The sequence below is a fragment of the Schistocerca cancellata genome, chromosome 1, assembly GCF_023864275.1.
Source record: "Schistocerca cancellata isolate TAMUIC-IGC-003103 chromosome 1, iqSchCanc2.1, whole genome shotgun sequence".
NCBI lineage: Eukaryota > Metazoa > Arthropoda > Insecta > Orthoptera > Acrididae > Schistocerca > Schistocerca cancellata.
This window is the reverse complement of record NC_064626.1, coordinates 1173940756-1173960636: the sequence shown is the minus strand read 5'-3', so window position 1 is coordinate 1173960636 and position 19881 is coordinate 1173940756. Positions and strand designations below refer to the sequence as shown.

General features: G+C 37.6%; 1 protein-coding gene across 1 annotated transcript; it reads left to right on the top strand.

The window, feature by feature from the left end:
* The first annotated feature begins 5009 nt into the window (after positions 1-5009).
* On the top strand, positions 5010-19537 carry LOC126094179 (ribosomal RNA-processing protein 7 homolog A). Its single transcript, XM_049908776.1, has 6 exons — positions 5010-5140; positions 5272-5411; positions 8445-8570; positions 8690-8813; positions 15837-15999; positions 18911-19537. Exons 1-6 carry the CDS (start codon positions 5086-5088, stop codon positions 19125-19127), a joined length of 825 nt encoding a protein of 274 aa, XP_049764733.1. The 5' UTR covers positions 5010-5085; the 3' UTR covers positions 19128-19537.
* The last annotated feature ends 344 nt before the right edge of the window (positions 19538-19881 follow it).

Genomic DNA, 19881 nt, shown 5'->3' with positions numbered 1-19881 from the left:
CAAGTACTTTATATTCGTTTATGATAGAATGGGATTGTCAGGATTAGTAAATAATGCCCTTGAATATCTGAAACTAGCCTTTACAGATAGCTTCAGGTACATGAATATGTCACTCACTTCACCAAAAGAAATAACTTCCACAATAAAATCTTTAAAAACAAAGCATTCTAGTGGTTATGATGAAATAACAAAGTTAATTAAGGCATGTTCCTGTGATTGTAGTACAATTCTAAGTTACTTGTGTAACCAGTCAATTATAAACGGGACATTTCCTGACTGGCTAAAATATGCAGATGTTAAGCCTCTATTCATGAAAGGGGATAAAGAGATACCATCAAACTAAAGACCAATTTCACTTTTGCCAGCATTCTCAAAAATTTTAGAACAAGTAATGTACAGGCAGCTTCTCAACTATCTGACCACAAATAACATATGATCAAGAACACAGTTTGGATTTCTGAAGGGTTCTGATATCGAGAAGGCTATTTATACCTACAGTGAAAATGTACTTAGCCCAATTCATTAAATAACAAGCAGCAGGTATTTTCTGTGATTTGTCAAAGGCATTTGTTTGTGTGAACCACAACATACTTTTAAATAAATTAGAATTCTATGGTGTCATGGGCCGTGCTACAAAATGGTTCAAGTCATACCTCACTAACAGGAAACAAATGGTGTCAGTGCAAGGGACTAGTGAATTAAGTCATCAGTCATCATCAGAATGGGAAGAAATTACATGTGGTGTCCCACAAGAATCCATCTTAGGGCCATTGCTTTTTCTTGTGTACATTAATGATCTCTCATCAGTTACATTGCCAGAAGCAGAGTTTGTTTTGTTTGCAGATGACACAAGTATTGCAATAAATAGTATGTCGAGCGTAGTTCTAGAAAGACCTGCTAATGATATTTTCATGGATAATAATAAATGGTTTAAAGCCACCTCGTTGTTGTTGTGGTCTTCAGTCCTGAGACTGGTTTGATGCAGCTCTCCATGCTACCCTATCCTGTGCAAGCTTCTTCATCTCCCAGTACTTACTGCAACCTACATCCTTCTGAATCTGCTCAGTATATTAATCCCTTGGTCTCCCTCTACGATTTTTACCCTCCCTGCTGCCCTCCAATGCTAAATATGTGATGCCTTGATGCCTCAGAACATGTCCTACCTAGTGGTCCCTTCTTCTTGTCAAGCTGTGCCACAAACTCCTCCCCAATTCTATTCAATACCTCCTCATTAGTTATGTGATCTACCCATCTAATCTTCAGCATTCTTCTGTAGCACCACATTTTGAAAGCTTCTATTCTCTTCTTGTCTAAACTATTTATCGTCCATGTTTCACTTCCATACATGGCTACACTCCATACAAATACTGTCAGAAACGACTTCCTGACACCTAAATCTATACTCGATGTTAACAAATTTCTCTTCTTCAGATCAGAATACCAGGTCACCAATTTTTTTAAACCTAGTGCTGGTCTGGAGCAGGTGACAGAGGATTTAGGATCACTTTGCAAAGATTTCACTAAGGAAGACACCGTGGTTATAGTGGGTGGGGCAGATAACAGTATTGACAGAGATCCTGGGTACAGTATAGAGTGTGACCTGGCGAAGATTGCATCAGCATTGAAGCATACTAGTGTTGAGTTTGTATCTGTTCTTGGGCGCCATGACCAACCTCATTTGAACTCTTCTGTCAAGAGAGTTAATTTGGAGCTGGAACGGCTGCTCATGTCGGGTGCGGGGTCACACATTGGTGTGGTTCATGTTGATTCTCTCAGTAGGTGGGATTATACTAGGCATGGCCTTCAACTCAACAGGAAGGGGAAGGGTAAATTGGCTGGGGAAATAGCAGGAAAGTTACAGGGGGGAGGCACTGTCATGAGTGGTAAAATACCAGTGGTTATAGGATTCAGAAAAGACCCTTTTTTTAGGGTAGGGAGGTCAGAAAGAAAGCAAATTTTAAGAGAGGTTAGAACTGAGACAAACCTTCAGTTTGAGAAAGAAATAAAAAAACATAATTCCAACTTATTACATCAGCATAAACAGCCATTGGTTAAGAATTTTCAACTGTCAGCAGATATTTTAACTCCACCCAATTTTGACTCAGTCAATGTGAAATGTCAGCTATCTTTATTGCATCAAAATATTCGAGGACTGAGAAATAAAATTAATGAATTAACTATCTGCATAGATGAATTAGAGTCTTTAAACCCAGCTGACATAATCTGCCTCTCTGAACATCATGTGACCACTGGTATAGAACTTTTAAGTGTTACAGGGTTTAGGTTAGCATCTCACTTTTGTAGATCAGAAATGGAGAAAGGAGGGGTTGCCACATTCATCAGGAACTGTCATAAATTTAAGAACATAGACATTCATAAATTTTGCCTAGAACAGCATATGGAAGCATGTGCAACAGAATTAGAATTTCACAAAAAATCCTTCATAATATTAAGTGTATATCGAGCACCTGCTGGTAACTTTAATCTGTTTGTAAACCACCTTGAAGCTGTACTGGCCCATTTGACAACCAAAAACAAAGAAATAGTGGTTGCTGGTGATTTCAATGTAGATTTCCTTAAAGACTCTCCCAATAAGAACTTATTTGAGTTAGTAACACTATCATTCAACTTAATTCCCACTGTAAAGTTCCCCACTAGGATAGCCACTTGCTCACAAACAGCCATTGATAATATCTTTATAGAAAAGTCCAATGAACAAAATTATATTACAAAACCAATAGTCAATGGCCTCTCAGACCATGACATGCAGTTCCTTCTGTTAAATGTTAATACCGAACAGGATATAAAATCTGTTAAATCTGAGCTCAAGATGGTAATCAGTAAGCCAAAAATTGATTATTTTAGGACACTCCTCAGAGACATTCACTGGACTGATGTTTACAGTGCTCATGGCATGAATGAAAAATATAACATTTTTGCTAATAAAGTGCTTACCTTATTCGAACACTGCTTTCCCCCAAAACTTACCAAGGTTAGAGCAAAGTCTACAAAGAAGCCATGGATTACTTGAGAAATAGGGGTATCTTGTAAAACAAAAAGAAAACTGCATCTGTCAATCCGAAACATTTCCAATGTTGATGCTATAGCACATTATAAGAAATACTGCAAAATATTAAAGACTGTAATACGGATGTCAAAGCAAATATATTACAAGGAAAAGATAGTCATATCAGATAACAAAATAAAGACAATATGGGATATAGTGAAGGAGGAGACCGGTAGAACCAGACGTGAAGAGGAACAAATAGCATTAAGAGTAAATGATACATTGGTGACAGATGTGTATAGTGTTGCAGAACTATTTTAACAAACATTTTATAACTGTTACTGAAAAGATGGGGTTGTCAAGTTCGGTAGATGCTGCTATGGATTACCTTCGACCAGACATTTCAAGTAACTTCCATAATATGAATTTGACCCTCACTACCCCAACAGAAATAATGTCCATCATAAAATCTTTAAAATCAAAAACATCTAGTGGGTATGATGAAATATCAACAAAGTTAATTAAAGAATGTGATTCTGAGCTAAGTAACATATTAAGCTATCTGTGTAACCAGTCGTTTATCAGTGGAACATTTCCTGAATGGCTGAAATATGCTGAAGTTAAGCCACTGTTTAAGAAGGGAGATAAAGAAATAGCATCAAATTTCCGTCCAGTTTCACTGTTGCCAGCATTCTCAAAAATCTTCGAAAAAGTAATGTACAGTCGTCTTTATAACCATATTATCTCAAATAACATACTGTCAAAGTCACAGTTTGGATTTCTAAAAGGTTCTGATATTGAGAAGGCTATCTACACTTACAGTGAAAATGTGCTTAATTCATAAGACAAAAAATTGCAGGCAACTGGCATATTTTGTGATCTGTCAAAGGCATTTGACTGTGTAAATCACAATATCCTTTTAAGTAAACTAGAATATTATAGTGTAGCGGGAAATGCTGCAAAATGGTTCAAATCTTATATCTCTGGCAGGAAACAAAGGGTGTTATTAGGAAAGAGACATGTATCAAGCTATCAGGCATCATCCAACTGGGAACTAATTACATGTGGGATCCCACAAGGTTCCATTTTGGGGCCCTTACTTTTTCTTGTGTATATCAATGATCTTTCATCAGTAACATTACCAGATGCCAAGTTTGTTTTGTTTGCCAATGATACAAACATTGCAATAAATAGCAAATCAAGTGTAGTCTTAGAAAGATCAGCCAATAAAATATTTGTGGACATTAATCACTGGTTCCTAGCCAATTCTTTGTCACTAAACTTTGAAAAAACACACTACATGCAGTTTAGAACTTGTAAGGGGTGTCCCAAGAGTATATGTCTAACATACGATGACAAGAAGATAGAAGAAGTGAACAGTGTTAAATTCTTGGGATTACAGCTTGATAATAAATTCAACTGGGAGGAGCACACCACAGAACTGCTGAAGCGTCTTAACAAATCTCTGTTTGCAATGCGAATTTTGTCAGACATAGGGGATATAAAAATGAAAAAGCTGGCATACTATGCTTACTTTTATTCCATAATGTACACAAAACTGTAAACCATGCTTTCTTCAGTAAATATTTGTAGGTAACAAGAGGATCGTAAATAAACTGTCCTGTGATGTACCGTTTCATACCTCTCAGGGCCCTTGGGAAACCTGAAGAAGAGCAACGGTGGTATCGTCTTTTTGTTGTTGCTGCATTTTATTGCACTACAGATGCTCCCGTTTGTAAAAATCGTTCTACAAACCAACATAAACAATTGCGGTTCGAATGCGCTTTCACGAGATCCCGGCGAACTTAATAGCATAACTTGCTGGCCGCTTGGCGCGCTGCTATTGCAGTGGGTAGTAAAAGAAGACGGAGTGTCCTCACTTCTGAGTTTATGTTAACTTCTGAAATCGTCGTGCCTTCCGGCTATCACCAGCTATATTTTCATTCGTATGAGAACTGTCGTCAATGTTAAGTGCATGTAACTGACCAATTTCTGCAAGTTACGATGCGATGCAGGAATCACTGCGGTACTGACAATCTTTGAGATTGTGGTGTTTCTTGCGGTTGTTCACGTTGTGAATGTTTGTAAATATTTGGAGCATGATGAATAAACAAACACTCCAGGGATTCACAGGTAATGTGGTTATTTTGCACTCTTATATTCATTTTTACTGATGTTTAATCAAGTTTTTTTGTATTATAATTTTGTAAAATTGTAGAACGTATATTGGTATGTCAGTCATTGTGCGATAACCCTTCTTTCAGCCATTCCAGTTAAGTGTAGTGAAGAATCTTCAGCATCGCATTGCATTTTCTGGAAACAGCATTCAATCAGAGAGAAATGTGACGAAAAGCCAGCAGATCGAACACTTTTTATCATCAACGTACCCCCTTATTGCACGGAGGTGAGCATAATTTTCCCGTAAAGGTACTTTGAAAACCTTTTCGGGAATTGAGTTCAGTTACGACTGTAGAACATTTCGTTGGTTCAGGAAGTTTCCTGGTCCTCTTAGTTTATTGGTTGCGTGAATGATAACTTTCATATCATTGTATCTGTGGATTTTGTCCTCTGTACATAATGCAGTTACTTTAAATTTATGACTTTGGCACCACATAAGCAATTCATTTTTGGTAGTAAAATGTAGGCAAATGATCTTAGATGGCAATACATCTTTTTTGTAAATCAGAAGCCACAGATTCCTCATCATTTTGTTGTTGTAAGTTTGTGATATGTTGGGGAAAAGAAACTTTGTGCTCAAGTAATTTTCATTGAAATTGTGGAGTTTTTGTATTAGTTGCGAACTATTTGATGTCCCAACTCGTAACTGTTTTTAACAAGATCATCCAGTCTCTTGTTGTGAGTGGTGCATGGAGAAATAATGTCTTTGCACTCTGTTCCAGGAAATTATTTTTATTAGCACAGCTGAAATTTTGCAAGTGTTTTACGCACACTTCAGATGATGAAAATTTACATGTGGAAAACTGAAATGAGGCAAAACTCTTCTGGCTTACATAGCTTGATTGTCTGGAACGGTTGGTTTGATTAAACATAACATCCAGGTGCTCGTATACAGAGTAAACAGTAGGCTTAATCATTACATATACTGAAACCAGAATGTATCTCGTATGTAGAGCATCAGGGGAAGATAATTTGTTTGCCAATTCTTAGGAGAGCTCTGAGATTATCACATAGTGTCACATAATTAGGCACAATGAATATTGTGGGATATAGCTAAAATGTACCAAGGTGTTGTGGTCCAAAGGCAACATTTATGGTGGACATGTACTGCTTAGCGAATAATATCAGAAACATTACTAAAGTTCATACCATCAGGAGGTGAAATCCCTGTACTCTTGACAGACCCATTTGGGGGGGGGGGGGGGGGTGATAGGTTTAGAAACAAGAAGGAAGACCCTAGATTGAGGATGAATCCACTGCTTTGAGAGTGAAAAGAGAAAAAGATGAAATGGGTGCATAAGAGAGGTCAAAGCAGGTAAGTATTGGCCAGACATTCCTCCTCCTTGTCATTTTACAATGTGCTGTAGTAAATTGTCCATTGGGATTTGGTTATTACATTGTTCTCCAGAAGCCAGAGCATCTGAATATTGTTACAAAGTCTTGAACAACATTTTCGGTATGAATCTGGTTGTGTATAACTCATTGCCTTATGACCACCACAAACAAAATTTAAAAAATTATAATTTCACTGATTGTTGTTGACGTTTATCAGCAACGTATTTCTTAAAGGGATGATGATATGTAAGTAGGGTCCAGAATCTGAAAATACTGAATATTAAATCTGCTGTGTAAAGTTGTGCCTACTATTCTCTGATTAAAATAATTTTGTGGTTGACAGATTGTATTGGCAGGGAGCTGTTTTGCCAATGTGCAACCAGTCATGCTGGGCAGGGTCTGCTTGGACCTACAAAGCAGGCAACACAGTGAGCATGTGAGAAAGAAGTATGATTGTTCGTCTGCTGATTCCTACTATTCGAATCACTTAAACGTCAACCAGAAAGTTATTTTAATTGCTTCATACTAAGGGGATAGGAGACTTTATGACAACCTCAATGAGACTGAAGCTTTTGGGTTAAGTTCAGTTGTAAACATTTAAAATGCTACAGAATCAGGTAGGAGAATTCATTAATACCAGTGGGCTTTTCTTCCCTTCCAAATTGTAGAGTATGAAGTACACAACTAAATTATAGTGTTTACAAAAGTTGGGCATAAAGTACTCTACTCCCCCGCCCCCACCCCCTCCATCACAAGTTGTATTGCTAGGGTTAGTGGAGCTATAGTAGTAGCAGTAATTTTTTGTGATTTCCTCCTGAGTAGATCTTAAGTGTACAAACTTGTGAGAAAGTCAAGGTGAACAAAGGAAGAACCTTGTGATTACAGAACTCAGAAGAATTATCTGAAATACTTCACAATTTGAAATAAAAATGGGTCAGTGAAGGAATGTCATTTATAAAAGCTTTTTGGCATACTGTCAGCCAGTTGAAATTCTCTGTTTATCAGGATAAAACTGACTTGTGTATACTAGCCTGGATGTAATTAGCAGTAGGCTTTATTACATCTTTAATACAGAAATTCCATTGTCAAAGGTTTCAAGGATGCACTTGTTTTCTTAAATTGCCACTCTTCACTTGCCAGACCAATTAGAATATGCAGTTAATGTTTAGTCAGAATGTTCACCATTTCCATATTAGCATTTCGTTTGAGAATTTAAGTGAGGCCAAGGATATATTTTGTATCAAGCTATGTAAGATTGTGGTTGGAGTTTTAGTAAGTAAGTACAAGTTGATGGGTCACATGACAGTTTCCTTTGCCCTGGTATGTATTGTTGTGTGTTTCTTAAATCAGTGAGATCAAATCACATGAAATGATTTCTTGCATAATGCTGTACACATCTTACATTCTTTATAAATATCATAGAACAAATGATTGACAAAACATGTAGATAAACATATTTTGCATATTGAAACCAAACTGATTTTTAATGCAGGGAGTGGTTTCATGTACATTAAGCATCGTGCGAAAGATCTGCACAGTATGGATATAATTTTCTTGCCATGGGCACAAATGACAAGTGTTGACAGATGCCTATAGGTGCAAAATTTTTCTTGTTCACTTGTAGAGAAGAAGCATCTCCATTATTGTTTTATCATTAGCAAATGATTGGTTTTCTTTTAAGTGGAGCATAGTTGGCTCCAAGTATGTTTCCAGTGATTTTAGAATATTCCCTTTATTTTATGAAGTGATGTTTCCAGACTTCAGGTTTTATCCTCAATGCCTTATGCAGGCACATTTATACTTCATATTTGAGTGATAAAGTCCATAAAACTATATATAAATGGTGATGTAATTTCCTTTTCTTGTACTTTGCTTAAGCAATTTGAAATTGCTGTATCAAATAAGGCAGTTTCATTTTCCACAGGATAACTTCAAGAAAGTTTTGGGAATCTTTGGTCATGTTGTCACAGTATTTTTTCATAAGAGCCCGAACGCTGGCTTACCGCCTAGAGAGGCCTCTCAGTTTTTCCACAAACATGATGAGATTAAGGTGTGTATAAACTAACCTGTGATTAGTTTTCATTGTATAAAATTGACTAACTGTATAAAACATGTGAACAATTGCATTAGTAATGATGATAATCTAAAGTTCTTTTTGTTTCTTGTTAGGGTTTCAAGGTAGCTTATGTTGTTTTTGAGACAGCAGTTGGTCTTCAGGAAGCATTGTCTTGGGATGCCACAGAGCCACTTATATTATCAAGAAAGGATGCACCTCTGACTTGTGGAATTAAGAGTAAGTTAATTCAAATATTTATGCATGTATAGTCAGTTAGAAGTACAATTTTAACTAGGGTTTCTCATTTTTGCTGCATCTGCATATTTTTAGGGCTCTCCTTGTACCAGTACCACATTGACAAAAGCTATTGTGTATCTGAATTGCACTGGAAACCTTGTGTTCCAGTGAGATAGTTTGATAGGTTGTCCTTTTGTTTGCATAAGTGAAGAAGCAGTTACACATCCTGGGTGCACTGAGCAGGTCTTGCACCTGGTTCTTCCACAGCAGCATGACCTCTGTGGCAAGGAGTTTGGAGTGGGAGTGGCATAGGGATAGACGAGCATTTTGTGTGGGTTGAATGGACGAGTAAATACCACTTTAGGAGGCGTGAGGAGGATTGTGGGTAGGATATTCCTAATTCCGAGACCTGATAATCGATAAAGTCCTGGCGAAGTCTGGGTCAATGAGGGGACACTCCTTTATACCTGATTCATGGGGTTGATGGAAGGGTTAGGGGTGTGTGAAGCTGTGGCACGGGAAATCTGTTTGCGGACTGGGTTTGAGGGGTAGTGCCTGTCTGTGAGAACTTTGGCATACTGGGCAGTGTTATATGGAAGCAATTTGTTAGTATGGAAGGGGTGAAAATTCCTAAAATGCAGGTACTCATGTTGATTAGTGGGCTTAATATGGACAAGAGGTATGGAAGTTTCCATCAGAAAGGTGGAGGTCAACATCCAGGAAGGTGGCACATTTGGCTGAGGAGGACCAGGTAAAGCAGATGGGAGAGGTGTTGAGATTGTGGAAGAATAAGGGTAGGATTTCGTGGCTCCTGCTAGAGGTCATGAAGATATCATCTATGAACCAGAACCGGACGTGATTCATGGCAATTCTGATCATTTGTAAAATCAAAAGTGTGTCAAATTCATTTTTTGACCTATCTTCGGTGTCAGTAGAAGATAGTGAAAGGAAAGCCGAAGTTTTAAACCTCTCATTTAAGAAATCATTTGTGTCAGAAGACTGTACAAACATACTATTGTTTCACTCTCATGAAGACTCCCCCATGGAGGACATATGAGTAGAAATAGGCTTCTGTTGTGGCGTAGAGAGGCAGTTGAAATAGCTGAAAACAAATAAGTCACCAGGACCAGATTTAATTCCAGTTCAGTTTTACAGAGAATACTCTGTGGCATTGGCTCCTTACTTAGCCTGCATTTATTGCAAATCTCTCACCCAGCAAAAAGCCCTAAACAAATGGAAAAAAGTGCAGGTGACTCCTTTATATAAGAAAGGTAAAAGAACTGATCCGCATAATTACAGACCAATATCTTTGCTGCAGAATTTGTGAAGATATTCTGAGTTTGAATATAATACATTTCCTTCAGATAGAAAAGCTTCTGTCCACAAATCAGCACGGATGTAGAAAGCATCACTCATGCTTAACTCAAGTTTGCCCTTTTCTCAGATGGTATCCTAAAAACCAGATACCCTACAAATGAAGAATGGAGGGTAACAGGAAGATTCATAGATTTTGGAAGGCATTTGACATGGTGGTCCACAGCAGACTGTTGACAAAGGTACACTGTAGTTTCTCAGGTATGTGAGTGGGTCGAAGACGATTTGAGTAGAACCCAGTACATGGTCCTCTTCACCAATTCTTTAGTAGAGTCAGGTATCATCAGGAGTGCTGCAGAGAAGTATGATAGGACCACTGTTATTCTGTATATAAATAATTGACCTGACAGATAGGGTGAGCAGCAATTTATGGCTATTTGCTGATGGTGCAGCAGTTTATGGGAAGGTGTTGTCATTTAGTGACAATAGGAATATACGTTCTCAGAAAAAGAAGACACATCATGAAGGAATTCTCTGAATGATTCAGAAATCACTAGCTCTGATGTACATGTGCAGACAAAGCAATTTATGGCTATTTGCTGATGGTGCAGCAGTTTATGGGAAGGTGTTGTCATTTAGTGACAATAGGAATATACGTTCTCAGAAAAAGAAGACTCGTCATGAAGGGATTCTCTGAATGATTCAGAAATCACTAGCTCTGATGTACATGTGCAGACAAACAAATGATTACAATTTTAGAAAAATTAGATGATTTAGTCAAGAGAAAGAGCTTCACAAATTGAGCAAGACAGTAGTGTATTGGTCTACTCTGGCCCTCATGCAAGCAGTTATTCATCTTAGCACTGATTGATAGACTTGTTGGATGCCTACCTGAGGGATGTCATGCCAAATTCAGTCCAACTGGTGCATTGGATCATCAAAACCCTGAGCTGGTCAGAGGACCCTGTCCATAATAGTCCAAATGTTCTCAATTGGGGAGAGATCCGGTGACCTTGCTGATGAAGGTATGGTTTAGCGAGCACGAAGGCAAGCAGTATAAACTCTCACTGTGAGCGGAAGGGCATTATCTTGTGGAAATGTAAGCCCAGGCTGGCTTGCCATGAAGAGCAACAAAATGGGACTTAAAATATAATTTATATACTGCTGTGCTGTAAGGGTGCCACAGATGACAACCAAAGGAATCCTGCTACCATCCATGTGGGGTGAGAGTTTCTAGTGCTTGGCATCATGCTTACCAAATCCCATCTTGGCCAGCAAGGTCGCCAGATCTCTCCCCAATTGAGAATGTTAGAAGCATTATGTGCAGGGTCCTCTAATCAGCTTGGGATTTTGATGATTTAATGCACCAAGTGAGCAAAATTTGGCATGATACCCTTCAGCAGGACACCAACAACTCTTATCAATCATTGCCAAACCAAATAACTGCTAGCATAAGGGTCAGAGATGGACCAATGCATTATTGATTTGCTTAATTTTGTGAAGCCCTTTCTCATGAGTAAGCAGTTACTGTAGGCAGTCGTTTGAAGCAGTTGTGATGCATGTGGTGTTGAAAATGGAAAAATCGAATATCATGCACTGATTAAATTGTTAGTAATGTAATGTTTAATACCAACTGATATTCATTTGGCGACTGTAAATGTGCATGGTGGCTTTTCGCCTTTAGTTTTCACCATGAAGAAATGGGTGACCGATTTTAAATGTTGCCATGAAAGCATCCAAGATGATACACATTAACATACCGGAAATCATCGACAAAGTGCACAATATGATTTTGAAAGATTGGTCCATAAACACGCATGAAATTGATAATGCTCTAGGGATATGAAAGGAACATGTTGGTTCCATCTTGCACCAAGAATTGAACATGAGAAAGCCTGGGTGCCGTATGTGCTCACTGTGGATCACAAAACGCATTCACACAACACTGAGTCAATACTTGACAGTGGATAGAACGTGGATTCGCCACTACGCACCCAAATCCAAACAGCTCCCAAGAAGGCCAGGATGATGCCACCATCAGAGAAGATCATGACATCAGTGTTTTGGTGCACAAAAGGAAATTTGTTGATTGACTGTCTTGAAAAATGTAAAACATAACTGGAGAATACTACTCTAAGCTTCCAACAAAACTAGATGCAAGCATTCATGAAAACAGACCCGGCTTAAAGAAGAAAAAACAGATCATTGTCCATCAGGACAATGCACCTGCCCACAAAAGTGTCTTGCCAATGAGGAAAATGAGGGATTTGCACTATGAAATGCTGCAACATTCACCTTATTCCCCAGATTTGGGTCCCTTGGACTTCCATCTGTTTTCAAAACTGAAGAAATTCCTCACTGGTCAGCACTTTTTGTCCAGTCAAGAAGCCATTGTGGCTGTAGATAGGTACTTTGCAACACTTCTGAGGAAACATTACAGAAGGGGATAATGGCATTGGAACACTACTGGATGAAATGTATTGAAATTAGAGATTATTTTGAAAAACAAAAGTCCTTTGAAAGTATAAATTATCATAAGGCCAAGAAGTTTTCAGATTTCCCTCATGTAGTGTAGATGTTCTAAATTGCGTATACATGTTACATAAGCAGATGTCAGTAGCTGTTAAGAGTGAAAGTTACATCCTATCATTTTTGTAGCTGTATCCTTCCAAGTGCTAAATTCAAACTTTCCTTTGTCGCTCAGTGAATCCTTGATTCATTTCTCACCAAGTTTTATACTGAATGTAATGCAAAAGCAGATATCACTGGGAAAACATCAGTTAAAATGAGTATATGCTCCATGATAAGTCAAAGTGTCATAGGAATGATAAACAGATTACCCGTACAGGGTATATCAAAAATGACTTTACAATTTTGAAAATTCGTGCAACTTATTCATGTGACTTACAGACTCAGCCTTGGTGGAATCTTGAAGGAAAATAGATCAAATGACTCAATTGGTACACTAATAGAGAATTGTGCCACCATAAACATTAGCAGCAGTTGCAACAAAGATTGCTGCATGAGCATGCTTGCTGTGTGTTTCGGTTTCAAGAGTCGAAGCCTGCAACAGCTGTGGAATGTAATTTCATACAGAGTATGGTAAAGATCCTCCCAGTTGGCCTACTATTTATGAATGGAATAGATGTTGTATTGTCAATAAGGCATAAAAAAATCCTCAGGTCATCCCCCACCTATGACTGGTTGCCATTGCATCTCAAACCATCCAAGTTCACAATGGTGCAAAAACTAGAAGATGCTGATAGGATTGCTTGTAAGGATTTTTGTGTGTGTATGGGGTGAACATGAAGATTTCATTGAAAAGATTGTCTTTAGTGATGATTCGACTTTTCAATTAAGAGGTTAAAGTCAATAAACACAACTGTGAAAAATCCTTGGAACATGAACATGGTAGGCCAATATCGAATGTGTGTTTTTTCTTCATTGTACAAGAGCAAAGTTTATGGACCTATATTTTCTCAAGAGAAAACTATCAACAGACTAGTGTATTGTCAAACGGGGTGATTTCAGACTGTTTTGTCATTATTTTGATTGTAATTTTTGTATATATTGTTAGATTAAATTGATTGTTATGGGAATTGTAGGGTATATGTGTAACAAATAAAATATCCCAGAGCCAGAAAGTGTATTTATCTGAGGCAGTTAAATAAAGTGTCTGAAGTCACCCCATGGATTGGGGTGATTTCGGACACGTGTTATTTAAATCTCTGTCCAAAGTTAAAGTATATAGAGGGCGAATTCGGACATTTACTGCCTTTTTAAAAAATTCTACATGCTTTTTATTTGATTTTGGTGACATTTTACACATTGATCATGTTACTAGGTGGGAGATTTTCCAGCTTTGCCTTGATGTTGGAGGAAAACATCTTAATAGTCTCTTTGTTCATTTCTGCATGAGCTCGTTTAATATTTTTGCTTAAGCGAACGGAAAGATCTTCTGAGTGTTGTTTGAGGAATAAATGCACCCATTCTTCTCCTGGCAAATTATTACAAAATTTCTTTCTCTTCACAGCAAGATTTATCGAGGTAGCCTTCAACTAAATATCTAATATGCAATTTAGTGAAGGGAAATCCCCAATGTGTAGCCCTCAAGATACCTTGCTTCAACATTTCTTCTTCTTTATTTAGCACTGGCTGTCCTCCCTTTTTTTTTTTTTTTTTTTTTTTTTTTTTTTTTTTTTTTTTTTTTTTTTTTTTTGTGCGTCCTGCACTTTATTTTGTAGGGTTGATTTAGGTATACCATACAAATCACATGCTTTTCTGTACGATAATTTACCACTCTGAATATCACGAACAGCTTTATCTAAAAGTTCTGGGTCATAATTACACCGTACTGTAGCACCTCTCCTGCTCTTATACATTCTCGGCATTGTCCGAAATCACCCCCACACAGTACACAGTTCTACAAAAACCATCGTTATTTTATAACCTTGCATGAGAAACTTGACAAACTTGTACAGAAATTGTCTCAATGCTGTTAGCTACTGAGCGCATCGACAATTACGGTTACAATACCTTCCCGCTCGGCACAACAATTGAAAGTTTCCACTTTACGATAATGCATGGATTTTTAACACTGAGACTGTTGGTCAGTTATTCACCTAGGGAAACAATTGACGCAAAATAAAATAGCAATAAATGCAATCTTGCACTTAAAATAAATGGTGCACGGATGTGTTTCTATGCAGTGGCACTGTCCAAATTCACCCCGGTGTCCGAAATTACCCCGTTTGACGGTACTTAGATTGCTGGATAACTTTTTAATCCTCCAAATTGATGGTGAGGACAAAGGACACAGTGTACAGTTTATGCAAGATAATGCAGCACCACACTACCTCCGATGTCCAGGATTTCCTAAATGTCTGTTTACAGTTAAGTGTATGGGCCGAGGTGAACCAGTTGCATGGCCCCCTTATTCACCGGGCCTGACACCTCTTGACTTTTTCTTTTGGGCATTCATCAAGGATACTACATCAGTCTCACGATTACCGGCTTCTCTACCAGAACTTGAAGCTAAAATCTATCTTGCAGTCTAACAAGTCGCACCTGACATGCTGCAGTGTATTTCTCAAGAAATTGACTTCAGGTGGTACATGTGCTGAATAACCAATGGAAGTCACATTGAACCTGTTTAAGTGCAAGGTAAAAGGACTTGATGTATTATGCTATAAAATGACACCAAAACTGCACCTGTAAGTTAAATGAATATATCAGCATGAGTTTTCAAAGTTGTAAAGTCCTCTTTGGTAAACTCAATATAATCAAGATTTCGAAACCACATCATTTTTGTGCAAACTGAGGGCAAAAAGCACAAAGTATTTGGATGGATTTAAATTTACTAAGCAGTTAATTAGTACTACGTTGTCAGGTTTTATTATTATTATTATTATTATTTTTTTCCCATGAAGAGCTTTATGGAGAATTGTTTATGTATTTGGTGGAGACAAAACGAGCCTTAGATCGAATGGGTGCTAGTTCTGCCAGAATATGCACTAGACTATTTGACAATTATCAGCAGTGCAGAATTTCATTCAAAAGTAGTTTGTGTGTGTGTGTGTGTGTGTGTGTGTGTGTGTGCGTGCGTGAGAGAGAGAAATTATTTATTTGTTACTGTTTGTTTAACTGTTAAGAAAATCTGATATTTGGGATTTTTTAAATGCAGAAGTTGTGATTCACACATTGTTTCAGAATGGTGTTCAGAGTACAACATGAGAATTCCTGATGTCGATGCAATGCAGAAGGAAATAGATGATTTTATGGAAAAATTTGACCACAAGATGGCTGAAAATTCTAGGTTGGAAAAGCAAGCAATGGAGGAAGATGATGAAGGATGGATTACTGTTACAAGGAAGTAAGATAGTTGTTATTATTTTCTTCTGTATGCATAGTTAAGTTTTTCTGTAGCAGCAAACGTAATGGCTTAAATTCATTTATGTTCAGTATTTTCTTTCTGTGTTAGTTGTAATAGACATGTGTGGGCATTTTCAATCTTTAGAGAATCAGATTGTATGTAATGCTCAGGCATACAAAGTGGTAATTCATACTCATTCCTCCATTTGTTAACTTTTTTCACAACCAATTGTCCACTTTGCTGTACCCACTTCTAAAAGCAGCTCATTCCTTTGCCTGGTAGTATGGTTGGTAACAATTTTAGTGGATGTTTTATACATTACAACGAGGAGGCTCATAGATCCATGTTTAACCTGGTTCCTTTCTTCTTAAATCAAATAATTAATGTGTTCCAATTTTCTTCTTCCACACACATTCTGTAAACACTTTTGTTTTTATGTGTTTGCCCCCACACCTGTAACAATTTTATACAGTTCTTCTAACACTACTTCCAGAATCACTTATTTTCATTGTTAATTGTCTGCTTTCCAAATACACCTCCTGAGCTATACAAACATTTACAGAAATTGTAGAATGCTTGTACTATTTCCTCTCTGAGCTCTGCCATTTGCACTGCTGAAATATGTCTACCCAATATAAGTTTCTGTATTGTCCTTATACTCATATTTTTTTAAATAGTTTATCTTATAAAATTTTTATTCTCTTTTCGTATCCTCAGGAAGACATTTCTGAATTTGTTTAATTAGTCTATCATGTTTCGATTATCATTTGTGCTAAATTCTTGCCTTCTGTTTAATAGCTCCCTTGTTCCATTTGAGACTATTTTCTTGTATTCTCTTCATACTTACAATATCTTTTACTGTTATTAGTATCTTTCATCTGTGTTTCTATAATTATATTTTCTAAGCTGTGCAGCTGTCTACTTAATTTAATCAGCCTTGTTCTTAAATAAATTCTCACAATTTGCATTTTTGACTTTCTATCTGATGACAATTTCTTCCTGGCTTTGTTGCCGGTTTTAATCAGTAGCTTACGGGTCTGTGATCACTTGTAATTCAGAAGTAGTTTAAGATTTTCACATCTTTCATTTTTAATTCCATTTGGAATTTTCCTAGTCTATTTTCTATTAGTTTTCTTTCGAAAGAACATGTAAAACACAAAACATGTTCTTGTTAAATACTGCTTGTATGTGGGCTCTTCTTACTGGTATTACACTGAGGAGTTAAAGAAACTGGTACACCTGCCTAATATCGTGTAGGGCCCCCACAAGCACGGAGAAGTGTCACAACACGACATGGCATGGACTTGATTAATGTCTGAAGTAGTGCTAGAGGAAACTGACACCATGGATCCTGCATGGCTGTCCATAAATCTGTAAGAATACGAGGAGGTGGGATATCTCTTCTGAACAGCATGTCGCAAGGCATCCCAGATATACTCAATAATGTTCATGTCTGGGGAGTTTGGTGGCCAGCAGAAGTGTTTAAACTCAGAAGAGTGTTTCTGGAGCCAGTCTGCACCAATTTTGGACATGTGGGGTGTCGCATTTTCCTGCTGGAATTGTCCAAGTCTGTCGGTATGCACAATGGATGTGAATGGATGTAGGTAATCAGGCATGCTTACATATGTGTCACGCATCAGAGTCGTATCTAGATGTATCAGGGGTCCCATATCACTCCAGTGTACATGCCCCATATTATTACAGAGCCTCCATCAGCTCAAACAGTCCCCTGCTGACACGCAGGGTCCATGGATTCATGAGGTTTTCACCATACCCATACACATCCATCTGCTCGATACAATTTGAAATGAGACTTGTCCGACCAGGCAACATGTTTCCTGTCATAATCATTCAAATGTTGGTGTTGATGGGCCCAAGCGAGGCGTAAAGCTTTGTGTTGTGCAGTCATCAAGGGTACATGAGTGGGCCTTTGGCTTTGAAAGCCCATATCAATGGTGTTTCGTTGAATGGTTCGCACACTGACACTTTTTGATGGTACAGCATTGAAATCTGCAGCAATTTGCAGAGTGGTTGCTCTTCTGTCACGTTGAACGATTCTCTTCAGTCATTGTTGGTTCCATTCTTGTAAGATCTTTTTCTGGCTGTAGCGATGTCGGATATTTGATGTTTTACCGGATTCCTGGTATTTACGGTACACTAGTGAAGTGGTCATAAAGGAAAATTCCCACTTCATCCCTACCTCAAAGATTCTGTGTTCCATCGCTCGTGTGCAATAACACCATGTTCAAACTCACTTAAATCTTGATAACCGGCCATTGTAGCGGCAGTAACCAATATAACAACTGCGCCAGACACCTGTTGTCTTATATAGGCTTTTCCAACCACAATGCCATATTCTGCCTGTTTACATCTCTGTCCTACACCAGTTTCTTTGGCACATCAGTGTATTTCCGAAAGTCTCCACCAAGGAATCATTCTTTACGTTTTTTCCTACTTTCGCTTTAAAATCAATTATGATCAACTTGTAATGGGATTTGCTGTCATTCTTCAACTTCTGTAACTGTATGTAATCACAGCCAGAGTCAAACCTTAATGCCCAGAGACAGAGGCCACATGTATGTGAGTTGTGGTTGTGTTAATGTGCATTTTTTTTCTACTTCTAAAGAAAAGCTTTGTCCAGAAACTGAAATATTTGTAGCATTCTCTTCCATTGTGCCTGTCTGTGAGTTAGCACCTCCACTGTGTGGTGAGTAGCAATCTATCCTTTCCATATTGTTTTTAGAGGTTTTGTACCTTGTCATCACAATGTGGCATGTTGTGAATAGAATGAAGTGATTACCATGGCTATCTATTGTCTTAAAAACTAGCCTTGTTTTCTGAGTCATCATTTGTGTATTCTTGACATGTATGTTTTGTGCATAATTTATGAATATTACCAATTTTTTTGCAGGGGAAAGAAACCAGGATTTGCAAGAAAAGACAGTATAGAAAAGAAAATTATGAGCAAAGAAAAGCAAAAACGTTCAAAAAAGGAACTCTTAAATTTTTATACTTTCCAGATCCGAGAGTCAAAGATGAAACACTTAGCAAAATTGAGACAAAAATTTGAAGAAGATAAGAAGCGAATTAATGTGTTAAAACAGTCGAGAAGATTTAAACCTTTCTGATGTTCAAAAATTATTTTGTGAAAATTGTGAATTTAGAATATAATTTTTGAGAGCTACAGGAATATTTTTGTAGATTGCAGTTGCGGAAAATAACTTCAGTTTCATTCTACGATTATCTGCACCTTGTGCACTCACTGTACCTCTCGCTTTAAACAACAGTTTTCAATTTGCATTCCCCAAGAAAGAGAAATGCTAATTACAGGAGGTTGTTTAATATTAGAGCTGTTATGATGTATGTTCTCTGTTATGGCTGTGAAATGTATATTGTTATTTGAAACTGTAGTTACTTTGAAGTAATTAGACAGACTGATATGATGATTTCCATCAACATCAACCTTAACATCCTGTAAAAATGATGATGCACTCATATTTCAGTCCCAAGCTGAATACAGAAAAAGTTTATACCAACACCTATGCCTTAATTTTTTATTGCGTTCTTTTCATGTTTAGATGGTATATTTAGAGGTGTCCAGGCAAGTTCAATATTCCATGTTAACAGGCAGTATTTTAACTGATGACTCTAATATCATTGACAGTTTTTTTCGAAGAAGCAACTTTTTGTACCCCCATTGCACAATGGGTTGGCTACTTTATAGGCTTTTTAGACTGGTGTTAAAAAAAAGTCATGAAATCAGTACTGAATTGTAGGAAGTGCTCCAAGAGCCATTTGTTGTGAATTCTCAAAACTGTTTCTCCATTTGTGACAGCTTAATACTGTGTCCAGGTCTCATACAAACTATAAACCCTTGTTTAC